General features: G+C 33.6%; 1 protein-coding gene across 24 annotated transcripts; it reads left to right on the top strand.

The window, feature by feature from the left end:
• The first annotated feature begins 1,061 nt into the window (after positions 1-1,061).
• On the top strand, positions 1,062-16,527 carry LOC135718704 (inter-alpha-trypsin inhibitor heavy chain H3-like). Of its 24 annotated transcripts, none has more exons than XM_065240843.2 (28): positions 1,062-1,219; positions 1,969-2,132; positions 2,358-2,462; positions 2,561-2,723; positions 2,816-2,926; positions 3,013-3,141; positions 3,251-3,367; positions 3,699-3,867; positions 3,949-4,059; positions 6,745-6,926; positions 7,017-7,196; positions 7,302-7,429; positions 9,513-9,694; positions 10,806-10,835; positions 10,962-10,979; positions 11,229-11,255; positions 11,775-11,801; positions 12,306-12,332; positions 12,526-12,552; positions 12,947-12,964; positions 13,517-13,543; positions 14,684-14,731; positions 14,819-14,881; positions 15,055-15,171; positions 15,679-15,853; positions 15,955-16,103; positions 16,220-16,295; positions 16,369-16,527. In XM_065240843.2, the coding sequence occupies exons 1-28, from the start codon at positions 1,145-1,147 to the stop codon at positions 16,481-16,483; spliced, it is 2,760 nt and encodes a 919-aa protein (XP_065096915.1). In that variant the 5' UTR covers positions 1,062-1,144; the 3' UTR covers positions 16,484-16,527. The 24 variants fall into 24 exon arrangements, with proteins under 24 accessions (XP_065096915.1, XP_065096916.1, XP_065096917.1 ...); XM_065240844.2 differs by having other exon boundaries at positions 15,058-15,171; XM_065240845.2 differs by having other exon boundaries at positions 12,535-12,552.
• The last annotated feature ends 1,472 nt before the right edge of the window (positions 16,528-17,999 follow it).

Genomic DNA, 17,999 nt, shown 5'->3' on the forward strand with positions numbered 1-17,999 from the left:
ATTCAAGTGTGCTATGATGAGTATGCTTATTTGAAAAAAGAAAAAATTTCATGTACTTCTCTAAAATGTGCTTTAGGTACATCTCAGAATATACTTAAAATTGCATTGAAGTACTTGACCTCATACTTACAGTAATGTCTCAGTATATTTGGCCTATACTTGTTTACTGACATATACTTCAAAGTATAATTATGTTTTATAAAAATTTTTTGTATTGAGTGGTCTAATAAATATAGTTTTTTTTCTTATAATATTACATTATGTCTTATAAACCTACCTGATCAAGTTCATATACTTTAGTAAAAACTTTGGGGTGGAATAGATTTTAGAGTAAAAGTATGCAAGTATACCGGAAGCTCAAAATTAGTAACCTACTAGTTTACTAACAGTTAGTTACACTAACAGAACACTTGCACGTACACTAATAGCATATGACTAGTAAACTACCAGTTAACTAAAAGTATAAAAAATAATACTTGCAAGTACTTGTAGCACAAAATTAATAACCTACTAGTTTACTAAGAGTACACTTGCATGTACACTTGAAGTATAAGTCTAGCAAACAACTAGTTGACTATGAGTACAATTGCAGTATAAAACTAGTAAAATAGTACGTTTACAAACTAATCATTTACTAGAAGTATAACATTAGTAAACTGCTGGTATACTCATGAGTATACTTGCAGTACAAATGAAAAACGTAATTGTGGAATAGTTGTGCACTTAAAGTTGACTACTCTTACACTACACTTAGAAGGATACTTTATATACTAAAAAGTGGGTCAATTTAGTCTAAAGTGGTATTCAAGTAGTACACTTATGCTACTACAACATAGATGTTAGTACACTTTAAAAGTGTGCCTAAAATATACTACAACATTACAGGTAAATGCTTTTTATATATAAAGTGTGTATTAATAAAATTAATTTGAAGTATATATATTTTCGTAAGGGTAGAGATGATGACCTCTGAATGGAACAACATTACAAATACTAGCTGAAGGGGGAGGTTTCTGCATCCTCTTGATAATAACCAATCAAAGGAGAATCAGCGTACCATGGGGTCTTGACATTCGCCTGCCCCCTCTGTCCTGTAGCTACGCATTATGTTTTGAGACATTGTGAGTTTTCCTTCAGTGTCACAATGACTCGTCCAGCACTCAGATTGATTCTGTTGGGCTTCTTTCTCATCTCTGCCTCTTCAGCTCCTGTTAAAAAGGTGAGGATCACTGCATATAAATTATAATAATGTGTGTCAAAAACAATAAAATAGTAGTCTAAAACAAACAGAAATATGAATTAAATAAATGTTCTTTAGATCATAACATTATTTTAAAATATAACAATTGTATTCATTGTATCTATTCATCATTGTGTATTTTTGAATTCTTTTTTTTCACCAAAACGATGAGCATTACTTTAATCTGTTTGGTTGATCTAACTGTATATTTATTTAGCACAGTGGTTCTCAAACTGGGGGCTGTGAGGAGCGCCGGTTTAATGACATTTTATAAAATGAATTAATCTATCATAAATTTTGTGTAATTAAATATTATTAAAATAAAGACACTAACCAACAGCACTAAATTAAATAATTTAATATGTTTTGTTTAATTCAGATTTTAAGTTTTGAAATGTTTAAAGTCATACATTTTCTTTGCGGGCCATTGAAGGGAAGCAGACACTTATAAAAAGTGACTTACAAATAATGAGCATATTTATCATATAGTGGTCCCAAGTTTCTATAGTAAGCAAGAGAAATTCATTGTTTACCAAAAAGTAAAACTGAACTTTGTGTCACCACACTGAGATTTAACCATTAACCTGTATTTGTCCTCTGACCAGATATTTACTGGAAAAGAAACCCGATTAGTAAATATTTGTGCATGCAAAAAGAAGGCATAAATATGAATCACCCGTTTTTTACATGACTACACTTTAATGATACTTTTTGATTTCTCAACACAGACACAAGATGTGAATATTTACAGTTTCTACATTAACTCTACTGTGACCAGTCGCTACGCCACCACAATCATCACAAGCCGTGTGGCAAACAGACTTAATGAATCTCAGGAGATCTTCTTTGAAGTGAAAATACCCAAGAATGCGTTCATCAGCAAATTCAGAATGTGGGTAAATATATTACACAACATACAGATAAGAGAGAGAGTCCTTGCTAGCATGTGGGTCGAAGTTTAATTTAGGCTGAGGATTTAACCAAATAAGAACAAAATTCAAATAATGTTCTCATGACATATAAAGTAAAATGAATGTGAACAATTTATGTACATCTCCTAATTTATAACAGTTAAATTATAAAAAAATATTTCAAATAATGGCAAATTTCCGTGCAGGACCATAGATGGAAAGAGCTATGATGGAGTTGTGAAGGAGAAAGCAGACGCTCAGCAGCAGTACAGTCAAGCAGTTTCACAAGGACAAAGTGCTGGACTCATCAAGTATTGATCATTTGAAACAAACACATATCATTCACACATCTATAAAGTATGTATTTATAGGAAGAGCAGTAATATGATGGGCGTAATTTTCCTCTCAGGTCTGTTGGAAGGACTTTAGAAGAATTTAAAACATCAGTGAATGTGGCCGCTCTCAGTAAAGTCACCTTTGAGTTGACTTATGAGGAACTGCTAAAGCGTCGCCTTGGCAAATATAAGCTGCTCATCTATGCCCAACCAATGCAGACGGTGGCAGATTTCAAGGTATGAAAAAAATATTATTACATTAAATGTGGTGCATTAAATACAACTCTTTATCTTATATGCGTTTAAGCATATGTCTGTCTTTATATTAGATTGATGTACACATCCATGAGAAACCAGGAATTTCCTTCTTGGAGGTGACAGGAGGTCTGAGCACCAATGATCTGGCCAATGCCATCAAAACTACCAGAGCAGACAGTGATGTAAGCAATAGATTATAAAAATACAGTTATTTTATAATTCATGTACACTTCACAAGGTGAACAAGTGATCAATCCGAACATTTCAGGCATGGGTGACCTTTTACCCCACTCGAGAGCAGCAGACCAAATGCAAAGACTGTGATAAAAATGGGCTGAAAGGAGACCTGCTCATTTCATATGATGTTGAGAGACAAAATCCTTATGGTGAAATGAGAGTGAGTTTCAGTGGGTGGGAAAATAAATTTGTGTGTAAATAACATACTAACTTATTTTGCCTGAAGAATATTGCAAGAGTAATCCTGAATCCCATTTAATTTCTCTCAGGTATCAAATGGGTATTTAGTCCACAACTTTGCACCCTCAGATCTTCCACGTATTCCCAAAAACGTGGTTTTTATCATTGACCGAAGTGGCTCCATGAGCGGCAAAAAAATTGTGCAGGTAAATAAAATGTGAATTACTGACCACCTATGAAAGCTTTAGATTAGTTGCTAGAGAGCATGATGATTATAACAAGTTAAATATCTTTGCAAACGTTGTCACAAATCCTTCTTTTTGTACTGTTTTTATAATCCATGCCTAGCAAAAGAGTTTCAGTTTTAATATTTATCATACATGCAAAAATATTGGAATACATATTTAATATACAGTACATAATATAAATTTATTAAAACAAAATTAATGGTTTCATAGTCAGACTCCTAAAAATGGACTCGAATTTACTGGATTAAAGACAATTTCAGTAATTTTCCAATTCTGTGAATTTTCTTAGACACGTTTGGCACTGCTAAAGATTTTGAGTGATCTTTCTGAGGACAATCACTTTGGATTGATCACGTTTGACCATCAAGTTGATTTGTGGAAGCGTGAACTCATTAAAGCTACCAAGACAAACCTGGATGACGCGAAATCATTTGTGCAGGAGATTACAGCTAGAGGAGGTCAGTTCTCAATGGGAGTTGGCAAAATTGGAAGATTGTAATGTAATGAACAATGATATAAATATTTTTATCTTCTTGTAGCCACGGACATAAATGCTGCGGTGTTAGAAGGAGTAAATATGTTCAAACGGCAGCCACAAGCAGGATCTGCTTCAATCCTTATTCTACTGACCGATGGAGATCCAACATCAGGCAAAAAAATTACACTGATAAACATGATCACTGCAAACATTCAGCGACTGAACACAAGCTAAAGAGTTAACTCATTCCCCGCCAGCCTTTTCACAAAATGCCTTCCAATATTTTTTTTTCTTACATGGAAAGAACCTATATGTGGATATATGTGCATATATGAAACCTATATGCAGCTTATATGCACATATATGCTGCATATATACAGCATATATGAAACATATATGCAGCTAATATGCACATATATGCAGCACATATACAGCATATATGCCCATATATGATAATATATATGCTGCATATATGCAAAATTGAGGTGCATATATGTGCATATACAGGCCATAAATTATGTGAATTATTAAATAAAGTTATGGTGTCTGCACATTTAAAACATTTACAAGATCTGTCTAGGACATGTATAACAAAATGGTTTAATTTAACAGCTACTGTTCAGTGTTATTTAACAGCGACAGTAGCACAGATGGTAGAGTGAGATGTCTAATGATTGGAAGGTTGGGTGTTCGAATCCCAGCAGTGGCACGTGGGATTGCATTTTTTTTGGTGATCGGAAGGTTGGAGGTTTGAATCCCGGCTCCTGCAGGTGCAGACTGTCATTGGTTGGACCTTTATTTATGTTTAATTTATTAGCAGCTACAGATTTTAATAATTTTACCAATATATAGGTTAACATATATGTGCATATATGTACATATATGTACATATAATATAGGAAAACGGCCAATTTTATATATGTCACATATATGTAAAACCTATATCAAAACCTATATTGAAACATATATGTTTATATATGTTTTTTCCATGTGGGATATAAACATACAAATATATCTAATGAAAGAACAGACCCTCTGCTTTCAAACAAACAAACCAGGGTGTTATGATTTGCAAGAGGGAACCCAAGTGCAGACAGAGGGATAAACACTAAAGACTTTTATTTATAATATAAACAGAAAACAAAACCCACGAGGGGGCAAAACAATATAAACAGGGTAACAATAAACAGATGGATAGAACACTAAACAGGACAAGATACAAAACTACACTTAAACACTAAACTGGAAACACTAAACAATAAACTTGACTTCACACTAAATATACAAAGACCTAGACTAGACTTGACTAAACAGCTTTACTCACGGGTATGGAAACAATGCACAAGCACAGGACAATGAATACAAGAGGATTAAATAGGGGAACAAATCAAGAGGGGAACAGGTGATATAAATCAAACAATAATTGGATAATTAATGAGGAAACAAGGGGGCGGGGTCAAGAGACGAGACTGAGAGCACATGGCTAGGAATAAACAAAGCCAGTGCTCTCACACAAAACATGGGTCTGTCATGGTTCTGCCACAAGACAAGATAAAACAAAGGACAAGATGGCAGAACCATGACACAGGGGGGAAAAAGTTTTATCCTATTCTCTTTTTATAACACTCTAAAAAAATAATCCGTAAAAAAAACGGATAATGTCCTGGCAGAAAATTACCGGTACTTTTTCCATTATGTTTACAGAAATTTCCGTTTAATCAAAAACTGAACATTCTGTAGATTTATAGAACACTGTCCGTAGATTTACAGAACATTGTCCGTAGCCTTTAGGGACACTTCAATCCGCCTATAAAACGCAACAATGGTGACAATCAACAACAAAGCTTCATGCCGCAATGCATGCTGGGTACCATTGTAGAAACTCTTTCTTTACATTTACTGTCACCATTGTTGAGATTTGTATTCAAAGTGTTGATGTCTCTGAAGCAAAAACCACAGCTGACACAACTAATCACCATAGTGGTGACTTCAAAGAAATCTAAAAGAAATACAAACTGTAGATTTAATGTGATAAATGTTGTGGTAAATATCCATTTGACTTACACGTCACGTCAGAAAGAAGATTTGTCTACTAAATCACATGTGTTGATGCTGGAATAGTTTAACACTTGTATATTGTTCTGACAGCATTTGTTTAGAAGCTAAACATCATCCATGTTAGAAAATAACTGCAAGCAAGTTGTAATTTTAGGTTTCAAACAGAGATGGTGATAGAGAGGCAAAAGTAAAAGATTGCAGCAGGGGTTATTGCACCCATAATGCAACATGTTATTAAAAAAAAACAGGTTAAACGCCTGTAAAACATAAATACTGAAAATTCCTTCATATTTACGTTAAGTGAACTTCTTGAATATGGGTAGGTTTCTTCTACAAACGTTTGAGCAAAAAGCTAAAATAATTGCATTTTTGTAAAGGAATTTTTTATCGATTATCAAAACATACATGGAGTTTAAAATTAATTAAATTCGTTTTTGCTTCAATTGTTTATAAATTGGGTAAGAGCGCCATCTAGTTGATAATAGCGGATTATCGTAAAAACTCGTCAGGAAAGTGTCATTAGCAGGAAAAATGTTCTCTTAATTGATGAGATAACGAGTTAATGGCGGGGAAAGAGTTAATGTCCACCCTCTTAACACTAGTTTAGACAGTTATGAGTATCCATCATGTGGTCCGTGTTATCCATAATCTCATGAGTAAATCAAAGGGTGAGAATTTAATGCAACACATTTTTCCAGTTAGATGGACGGATTTAGTGTAAAGAGGCACAAATAATAATATAAAACTGTTTATTGTATTATTAAAACATTATTATAACAGGAATTTCCTTCTCTTACAGGTGAAACCAACACAGAAAGGATTATGTCTAATGTGAGAAAGGCCATTGAGTCAAAGTTTCCCCTTTATTGTCTTGGTTTCGGATATGATGTGAATTTTGATTTCCTAACAAAAATGTCACTGGAAAATAATGGAGTTGCTCGCAGAATATATGAGGATTCTGATGCCGATCTACAGCTGCAGGTTCAAAACAGTGAATCATTTTTAAACTCACAAACAATGCTGAATTATGCCGTGTATTGAAGCATGTTTTACTCTTTATTTGTTTGGTAGGGCTTTTATGATGAAGTTGCCGTCCCACTCCTAACTGATATTCAACTTAACTACATAGGAGTCTCAAATCTTACCCAGAACAATTTTGCCCTGTACTTCAACGGCTCTGAAATTGTGGTATCCGGACAAATTACAGACAACAATGTAGAGAGCATCAGCACTGAAGTCATCGCAATATCAGTAAGATCCCGGCCCGTGTTTTATATCGATATTTCTGGATTAAAGCAGTTCATAAAGTTTCCCCTAACAGTATTCATGATGACAATGTTAACTATTGCTGTGCAGAAAGGCAGTAAGGTGACGTACCAAAACACTGTAACAACAAAAGATGTAATTGATGTCCCATCTGAACATGAAGATTTTGTGGAAAGACTGTGGGCCTACCTTACAGTGAAACAACTTCTGGACAAACAGTAAGTTTATAATTTACAGAAGTTTTTTTAGCTGGACACTGTGACAATATTCTGTCTTATAATGCAACCCAATCTAATACAGTAACATGAGAAAACAAAAAGAGAGGGGTAAAAAACGAACGCTTTTTGGCTTTGGCTCTATCATTTAAATATTTAAGTTAGATTAATAATTTTTTACACAATCAACACAGACATTTCTGTTACAAATAAACCCTTAAAGTTTGATTGTGGGAGCTACCGTTATCATACAATTACACAGAAAGTGACAGGAGTGCAAACGTGACAACTTACCCCATAGGTGGGGTTCATTGTAACAAACACAGGGTTTGTTGTAACAACACATTTTTTTTAAACACAAAGAATTCAATAAAATTTTGTCTATATATACTAAATGTGGATATTGTTTATATATCTGCCGATAATAGACAGATATCCACACATTCATCCATCCATGATCATTTATCTAACCATCCTTTAATTTTCCATCAATGCATATAAACAGATTTTTTGAAAGGGCTTCACAATTAAGACAAAAATCATAATTGTGAATTATCTTCCCTGATATTGTATTAACAGTTAGCATTTTGATTTATAGTTTTCATTTCATTATCATTGTATACTGGAAGCTTAATTGTACCACTGTGACAACTAACCCCGCTGTGTAAAAAATTTTTCAATTCCAGCTATCAGTTCTTAGGAGTTGCTGACATGTTTCAAAATGGTGTTATGTTTTACGTAACAAGACAGATTAAAATAATACAAGGTTGGATTTGATGACTTACCAGTGTTAATTTTGGCAGCAAATTCTGATGTAGTCTTAGTCTTAGTCTTTTGAATAACACACCATTTAGTTTTAGTCTTATTTTAGTCATCTGAAATATTTTAGTCTTAGTCTAGTTTTAGTCGACGAAATATCATAAGGTTTTAGTTTTAGTCTAGTCTTAAGTTTTTTAGTCTGTTATGGAATAATATTAAGGTTTGAATATGCAATACAGAAACAGATTTAATGGTTGTTAAAGAAAACACGTATGTTATTTTATTCTTAATGTCAAAAAAACTGACCGTGGCTTTTTCACAAAAGATAATATCACATAAAATAAGCATAAGGCCCGCTCTACCTAAAAAATATACATGGTCCCTGAAAAAGATATGCCTTCTTCCTAAATGACATGCACACACAGACACACACGCACGCAGACACACAGACAGAGACACACGCACGCACTTAGTCCAGTCATGTAAAACCACAACATATACTGTAATAGTAACGTTACACATTTCATTCAATTTGAGGACACTGAATATTTATACTCACTATTAATTCAGACAATCCAATACAATCAATACAGTTCAGATGTGTATTCCATTTGTTTCTATGTTATTCCAAGATTAGCGAAAACACGGTGGTTTATCTTATAAAATAACCTTAGCGTGCATGTTTACCTTTCCATGTATTTCTGGATGAGTCATTTTTACAGGCTGTCGTCTTGTCATATTTGTAGTGTGACCAGATTAGACGCTAGCTCTGACATTGTTGTTGTTAATGAGACATGTCTTCAGACCGAGTGCACCGCAACACGTTAGCGTGTTGCTAACGAGCGAAGTCAACTGAAATCAGCCAAAGCTGGGTAACGAAGACTGTACAACTAAATATAATGTAAACAACCTGTTGTGAAAACGAACTTTGCCGCGGGTTTTTAAAATGCCTCTACTGCCTGCTGCCTGCGTAGTTCAATCTACCCTCAAAGATTCGCTCTGATTGGATCCCACAAAACTTTCCCCACAAAATGAGTAGCTCTGATTGGATCTCTTCTCCATTCGTCCCTCCCTAACATTTTCGTCTTATTTTTATTCGTTGACTAAAGTGTCAGTTATATTTCGTTACAGTCTTCGTCATCATATCTGACTTTTATTTAGTTTTTATTTAGTCTTCGTCCGTGAAAAAAGGTTCGTTGACGAATATTTTTCGTCATCGTCTTCGTCAACGAAATTAACACTGTGACTTACACACCCAACTTAGAAATCGATTGTAAGTTGTAAGCCTAGACTGTCTGTCTAATTTCTCTCTTTGTTTTTGTGTCAGTGTTCTTCTTGAAGGTCCAGAAAAAGAGGCTGTAAAGAACGAAGCTCTCAAACTTTCACTCAAATATCAGTTTGTTACATCTCTCACATCTATGGTTGTTACCAAGCCACAGGAAGGTGACGTGGAGGTTGCAGACAAACCCACAGAGGGAAAGGAATCACACAGACCTCCAGTTTCTAGTTGTAAGTTCAAATGTGTATATCTCAAATGTTTATTCTTTCCAAAAAGTACATTACAGTAGAAACATAATTTTGCACAACAAAATACAAAGTAACAGCAACATAACGAGTTTAAATTAATTTGCTCTTTTGTGGTGACATAAGATATATAGGTCTTATAGCTCCTTTAAATCAGTGCTTCCCAACCAGGGGGTCGGGGCCCATAGGGGGCCTCAGCAGATTTCCAAGGGGGCCTCAAGATGACTTAAAAGGGACATGAAAATATGACTTTTTCCACATTTAAGTGCTATAAGTGGCTACCCAGTGTTTCTATCATCCTATTAAATGGGAAAAGGAACAACCTAAAAACTTGGTTTTGGTAAACCATTCTCATGTAAAAAAATAGGTAATTAAAAATTTGCTCCCCTTGTGATGTCAGAAGGGGATAATACAGCTGCTTAATCTGCACTATCCAATCACGGCACTGCCATTTAGTGCAGAGATAAACTCATTTGCATTTAAAAGACACAAACAAAACGGCACATTTTTGCTCACACCTACAAAGTGGTAATAATAAATTATCTATACGGTATTTTGAGCTAGAACTTCACATGTACTCTGGGGACACCAAAGATTTACTTGACATCTTTTTTTCCCATTTTGAATATGCATCTGTCTATTTCTATTTAATTTTATGTGGGTAAAAAAATGAGTGAAAAAGGCTGGGGACCACTGATTTAAATAGTTCCTTTATATCAAATTAAATATTTCACTTTATATGTCTTCGTTTTGTGTATAAAAAATATCAAACAATGTGGCATTTGCAAACAAATAATGATGTAGCTATTCTAAAGACTGACTTTATTTCATTTTTGATATGCGAGAATATATATATATATATATATATATATATATATATATATATATATATATATATATATTCTCGCATATCAAAAATGATCCCTACTGTTGTGGTACCCTTTCAGATGGTAAATCTTTGCATTTAAAGAGTTCATAATAGTACCTCAGAGGTACAAACTGTACAAAAGAGTGCATATTAGTAACTAAAAGATGTACCAAATGTATACATTATATATAAATTCTGTATTTACTCTCTACTGTTTTTTTTTACCAGATCCGCCATTACCTCCTGGAATAGGCTATGGTAAGGTATACAATAGTGACAAACTATGCACTCAGAATGTTGCAGGAAATTTTGTTATTTAATATTATCTATTGAAATGTGTCTGAATATCCTAACTGTGCCCTTAATTTTATATTCATGTTTCAGGTTTTACAGCCGGTTCAGGTATGCCATATTTGTTGGTTTTGTAAACAGTTTAATTTTAAATGAAGGATAAATTAAATTGAATCCCCACTCACAGAAAAAAAAAGATTTCTTACTGGTTGTTTAAATTACTTTACTAGTTAAATAAGATGTTAAGAAGCAACACAAATCATGAACATTTTGAAAATGATCTATTGAAATTTCTCATATGTGCCTAAATATCTGAAATGTGCCCTTTTATTTGTATTTTTTTCTTGATTCATAAATTAGGTCTTCCAAGTCTTCAACTGCATCACGGTATGCCATATTTGTTGGTGTTGTACACATTTTATTCCTTTTTTTTCATGTGTGTTGCAAACACTGTACGAAAAAAGGGTACAAAACTGTATTTTCTGTAACATAATACAATGTTGTACCTTAAGGATCTATTGTGTACCTTTTAAAGGTACACTTAACTGTTTTGTACCCCTAAAATTTAACCGGTACAAAATTGCTCCTTAAGGTACACAATAGGTCCTTTGGGTATAATGTTGTACCCCAAAAGGATAACATTTCAATTTAATGTATACCCATAAATGTACAAAAATTAACCGAAAGAAAAGGTGCAGTTTTGTACCTCTTTTGTACCTTTTCTCAAATTAATGTCATCATGTTTAAACTCAATTTGTTAAAAGGAAGTCATCTTAATCGTATTCATAAAATGGTGACAATTCATGTACTAAGAATCTTATTCATTATTCATTGAAATTTCTCATATGTGCCTAAATATCCATGTGCCCTTTTGTATTTGTATTTCTTTCTTGATTCATAAATTAGATGCTTCAGGTCGTAGAGGGCAGCAGGGTATGCCATATTTGTTTTTTCATGTGTGTTGCAAACACTGTCAGAAAAAAGGTTCAAAACTTTACATGTTCTGTCACTGGGGTGGTACCCTAAGGTTTCACCTTTACATGTATACAAAACATAATACAATGTTGTACCATTTGGGGAACATTACTGTACCTTAAGGATCTATTGTGTACCTTTAAAGGTACAGTTAACTGTTTTACCCCTAAAATTTAACCAGTACAAAATTGCTCCTTAAGGTACACAATAGGTCCTTTGGTTATAATATTGTACCCCCAAAAGGATAACATTTGAATTTATTGTATAACCATAAAGGTAAAAAAAATTAACCGACAGAAAATGTGCAGTTTTTTCCCCATAAAAAGGAAGTCATCTTCAATATTCATCTATTAAGAATATTACATGGAATTTAGTTATTTTAAGGTTATTCATTGAAATGTGTCTAAATATCCCCTTTTATGTGCCCTTTTATTTGTATTTTTTTCTTGATTCATACATTAGGTCTTCCAGGTCCTCCAGCGTATCCCGGTATATGCAATTTTTGTTTGTTTTTGTTCACATTTTATTTATTTGGCATGTCTAATTAATCATCCATAAAATGGTGACAATTCATACTAAGAATGTTGCATGAAGCTATTTTAATATTATCTATTGGAAATCTTTATATGTCCTTTGCTAAATATGCCACTTATTTGTATTTCTTTCTTGATTCATAAATTAGGTCTTCCAGGTCTTCCAGGTCCTCCAGGTATGCCATTTTTGTTTGTTTTTGTACACATTTTATTCTTATTTTATTTATTTGGCATGTCTAGAGTGTGTTGAAAATAAAGGATAAATGAAATTGTATCCTTACTCAGAAAAAATGATTATTGCTGCTTGTTTAAATTACTTTAAAATCCTCAGAAGCAACACAACTTCTAAACATTTTGTCTCAAATTATTGTAATCTTTTTAAAACTAAATTCGTTAAATTTGGAAGTTATCTTAATCGTTTTGTGTTTGGATTATTAATCATTCATCCATAAAATGGTGACTATTCATGTAAGAATGTTGCATGAAGTTATTTTAATATTATCTATTGAAAATCCTCATATGCCCCTTGCTAAATGTGCCACTTATTTTCCTTCTTGATTCATAAATTAGGTCTTCCAGGGCGGCAGGGTATGCCATATTTGTTTATTTTGTATACCTTTTATTATTCTTTATACTAGTAAATATATTAGTATTTATTTAGCATGTGTATTGCCAGAACTGTACCTTTTCTGTCGCTGAAGTGGGACTCATAAAGGTTCCACCTTTACAGGTAAACATAATACAATATTGTACCTTTTTAGGGTACCTTAAGGATCTATTCTGTACATATAAAGGTACAGTTAACTGTTTTGTACTCCTAAAATTGAACTACTACAAAATTGCTCCTTAGGTCCTTTGGGTATAATATTGTAAAATTTAACCTTTGAGGGTAACACCCCAGCGACAGAAAAGGTGCAGTTTTGTACCCCTTTTGTACCTTTTCTCAAATTAATGTCATCATTAAACTAAATTTGTAAAGGAAGTCATCTTAATATATTCATAAAATGGTAACAATTCATGTTCTAAGAATGTTACATGGAATTTAGTTATTTTAAGATTATTCTTTGAAATTTCTCATATGTACCTAAATATCTGAAATGTGCACTTTTATTTGTTTTGTTTTCTTGATTCATAAATTAGGTCCTCCAGCTCATCCAGCCTATGACTGTATGCCGTATTTGTTGGTTTTGTACACATTTTATTCTATTTATTTGGCATGTCTGTGTGTTGCAAATGAAGGATAAATGAAATATATCCTTACTCAGAAAAAAAATATTATTGCTGCTTGTTCAAATTATTTAAAAATCTAAAATCAACACAACTCCTAAAATTTTTGTCTCAAATTAATGTCATCATGTTTAAACTACATTTAACAAATTAAGTTATCTTAATCATTTTGTGTTGAGATTATTAATATTTATTTTTTAAAATGGTGACAATTCATGTAAAAATGTTACATGGAGTTATTTTAATATTATCTATTAAAATTCCTCATATGTGCCTAAATATGCTAAATGTTACAATGTTATACTGAGAATGTTACATGGAATTTTTTTTAGATTATTAATTGAAATTTGTCATACTATGTACCTAAACATCCTAAATGTGCCCCTTATTTGTACACTGTAAAACAATTATATAGAAATTACAGTATTACTGGGAGCTGGATGCCAGTAACTTACTATAGATTTAAATTGATGTTATTTACTGGCAACAGTTTGTTCAAAGTTAAATGAACATTAAACATGAACAAATCTTTAATTCAAAATAATAAAACTAAAATCAGCCTCATGCAAAGCATTTTGGGAAACAAAATCTGAAGGAAAAAAAAACAGAAAAAGGTTGATGAGGATTTCTGGTCCCCAGAATGCTTTGCACGAGGCTGTAATTTTATAGTTTTATGCTGTAAAGATAAATGTTAATTTAACTTTGAACAAACTGTTGTCAGTAAATAACAGAAATTTAAAACTACAGTAAGTTATTGGTAACCAGCTGCATAAATTACAGCAACATTTTTTACAAGTACATTTGTTGGTTTTGTAATGAGTTTATTCTTATTTTATTTGACATGTTTAGTGTGAGCTGCTAATAATTAAATTAATTTGTATTCTTACACAAAAAATGATTATTGCTGCTTGTTTAAATTACTTTAAAATCTAAAATCTTCAGCAACAAAATTCCTAAAATTCATGTCCCACATCCATATCCTGCAAGTAATTATTAGATATTTATGTGTGTGAGTCTGTACATAAATAACACTTTGATCCAATTATTTCAAAACACATTATATAACTTGTCCTCCTTTAGATTTTTTGGGTAGTGATGATGATTCTGAAGATGGGTTCAGCGGGATTGGTGTGTATGAAAATCCATTAACTTTGATTCTGTCTTGAATCTGGTAAATGTATATAATAAATTTGTTAACATTTTTGTGGTTCATAGCTTATGCTTGGACTCCAGCCAGGATTCCACATAGACCTACATTTGTGGCACCTACTCATTCAGGTGAGTGTAAGATCTCTCAGACATTATGCAATATAGAATTTCAAATCATAATTACCCCATTTAGACTTGGGGACAGGATAACGAAACAAGTATTTTCTGCATTCAAATTTTTCTTGCCAAATGAAAAAAAATCAAGTCTGAAGGTGTTAAGGGTTTCTATTGTTTTTTTACAGCAGTTCCTGCAGTTGGTAATAATCGGTTCCTGCTGCCTGCTGATGGTCAGCCGAAACCACTTTGTTTTGATGTCCCTCTTCCTCACAAACTAAAACTGCTACAGGATTCTGCTTTAGGTCAGACATTCATACATATTTACATGTATATACAGTATCTCTTTCATGAATTAAATGGGTATCATTTGTATATCGGTTAATAACAAATAAGAATGTAAATTATCATAATGTAAGTCAAAACACATTTAACAAATGTCCACATTTAATCATTTCAAAAATGATATTTCATGAATTATAATCATGTGAGGTTATCTTGTCCTGTATTAACCATTATTATTATTATTATTATTATTAGGGTAAAGTGTAATATGTTACTTAGCTTTATTCACAGCATATTTAAGTTCAGCTATGTTTTATGGTTTTCTTGTCATGATGACAAAATAGCTTCTTGCATATTGAAAACGCCACTCTTAATTTGGAATTGGAAAATACCAGCTACTGATGACAACATTGTCAAGACTTTTCGTTTCTTTACCAATCATTAGATCCACCCAATATTAGGGTTTAAAAATGAGCACACATTATTGAACAACTTCTCTTTACTGTGGTATTTTGTGTACGTCTTAGGGTTCTCTATGAATGGAGAGTCTATGGCATCTAAAACTGGATTCCAACAAATCATCATTCATTACAAAACAAACCATCACCTGACAATAAATACAAAGTCTATTAATTATAATGATGGCCAGAATAATGTTCAGTATCTGTGGGGCCAGGAACCTTCCCAACATGATCAAGAGGGGTAAATACTACAACAGTTTCACCCAAATAAGTGTTTTAATAAATATTCAGTTTTCTATTTTCAGTCTATGAAGAGGTATTACAATTATTTTATCTCAACAGTATCATATTGATTCTGCGAGACAATGAAATGGATGTTACGATTGGAAATATCCGTGTTGTTATTGTACTTCATAAAAAAGATGGGGACGTGTTTCTGTGGCCTGCGGTTTGGCAACAACCAAAAGATGTCACTTTGGCAGGTATTTTAGGTAAGAAAGTAACACACAGTGTGTAAATAATTACACGTTAACATTCAAACACAACATGTATGAATATAACCAAAATGTCTGTGATCTAATCACAATATCTGTGGATAATATTTAAGGAAAAGACAAAATTTCGTATGAGGAGATTCAAGGGTCAACTCTAAAGATAATGGACAATGATGTGAAAGCGTCATGGTACGTATAAATATTCATGTGTTTTAATATGATGTCATTTACTTATCTAATAGAAAAATGTATCTGCTAATAGGGATGAAATGACAGACTACAGATTTCCTTCAGCTCCAGTCGTCAGATGTTGGCTTGTGCCGTTCCAGGCTGTGATGAACGGAGAGATTTCTGATTTTACTGTTACTCACCTGTAGAGTTCACAGCATGTGTATATGATATAATAAAGAGCATACCTTAACCATTTGCCTCTTTGCTCCTCAAAAATCTGCTTGATTTTATTCATGTGCTTATCTGTCTTCACTGAAGTCAAACCAATGCCTCTTGCAGTTGGACACATATTTTACTGTATTCACAAAATCACAATAAAATCTACAAAGCAATAATGTGCTCCAGCCATGTGTTGTTTACTGGAGTTTTATTGATGTACTACTGTAAATCTCTATCAATATTATATAGGTTTATATTGGTTAAATTAAATATGAGGAGCTCAGATGCAAAAGCCACCTCTGCCAATAATGAGTTAATGATATTAATGTTCTCTACACTTATTATATGTTTTTCAAATACTTTCCCTTTAAATACTACTTTATCCCAGCCGCAGGTCATTCAGAAATAACGTTTGTTGGCAGAATTCATTAAGAGTCTGAATAATAAACGGTTGTGCATCTGAACTTTTCATATACTACAGTACTTGTACTTTTGTAGTAGGCCATAATATGCATGACTTGGATATAAAACACATATAAGACATAATGTATGCATAACAATATTACCCCTTCTCACAGACAGGTTAAGGATTATTATAAATCAAACCATAGTGATTCATGAATTAAAGTTTAGCATTTGATGTTTTGTTTGAGTCTGCAGATACACAGACAAATTATATATGTGACATTATCTCAGTGCTCTGTCATTTGCGCCTATTTTGTACTGATTTCATCATGCACTGTAAACTTGAGTTCCCTTTCAGTCGGTCACTACGACGTCACGTCGTGACCGATGAATTGGGAACCGCTTCGCGGCGACCTATCTGCTTCAAGAAAATATTAAAACGCCAATGATCTTGGCATGCAGATATTTGCATCTGCCGGCAGATCCCCCCCCCTCGGCTCGGGTATTTAACGAGAGGCAGGTGTAGTAATCAAATCAGCTTTTTCGCTTCGAAAGCCAGCACTTGTCTGCTATCGAGAAGCTTTCCTGCTCTTGGAGAACTCCTGTGTCGAAGTTGGAAGTTGGTCTCAGCGGAGACCGCGACTGATTCCACCTCTTTCTTTTTCTCTCTTTTTTGAATGTGTGCGTGGCATCTTCCCTGTGTGCTTCATCAACTCACACTAACATCTAAAAGAGCTAGACGAGTTTGAACTTGTGTCTTTTTCAAGACAGGCGTTCTCTCGTGTTACGGTCGGGTGCGTCTTTTTGAAGATGGCATTCCGGCCGTGTGCTATGCCTGGATGCGGCAAATAGATGAAACCCCGAGCCGTTTGACCAGCAGCCATATCACCCTGTAGCCCAAGACAGTTTGCCCAATGAAGCTAAGCAGGGCTGAGCCTAGTCAGTACTTAGATGGGAGACCACCTGGGAAAACCAGGTTGCTGCTGGTAGTGGTGTTAGTGAGACCAGCAGGGGTCACTATACTGTGATGGGGACACTATACTGTCAAAAAAAGCACCGTCCTTCGGATGAGACGTTAAACCGAGGTCCTGACTCTCT

The sequence above is a fragment of the Paramisgurnus dabryanus genome, chromosome 14, assembly GCF_030506205.2.
Source record: "Paramisgurnus dabryanus chromosome 14, PD_genome_1.1, whole genome shotgun sequence".
NCBI lineage: Eukaryota > Metazoa > Chordata > Actinopteri > Cypriniformes > Cobitidae > Paramisgurnus > Paramisgurnus dabryanus.

What these genes read in the sequence shown, in the direction of transcription:
- LOC135718704 (XM_065240843.2), top strand. Translation starts at nt 1,145, where the DNA reads ATGACTCGTCCAGCACTCAGATTGATTCTGTTGGGCTTCTTTCTCATC. An exon ending in TCCCAACATGATCAAGAGGG is followed by an intron (nt 15,854 to 15,954) that starts GTAAATACTACA and finishes TTATCTCAACAG; the next exon opens with TATCATATTGATTCTGCGAG. An exon ending in AATGATGTGAAAGCGTCATG is followed by an intron (nt 16,296 to 16,368) that starts GTACGTATAAAT and finishes ATCTGCTAATAG; the next exon opens with GGATGAAATGACAGACTACA.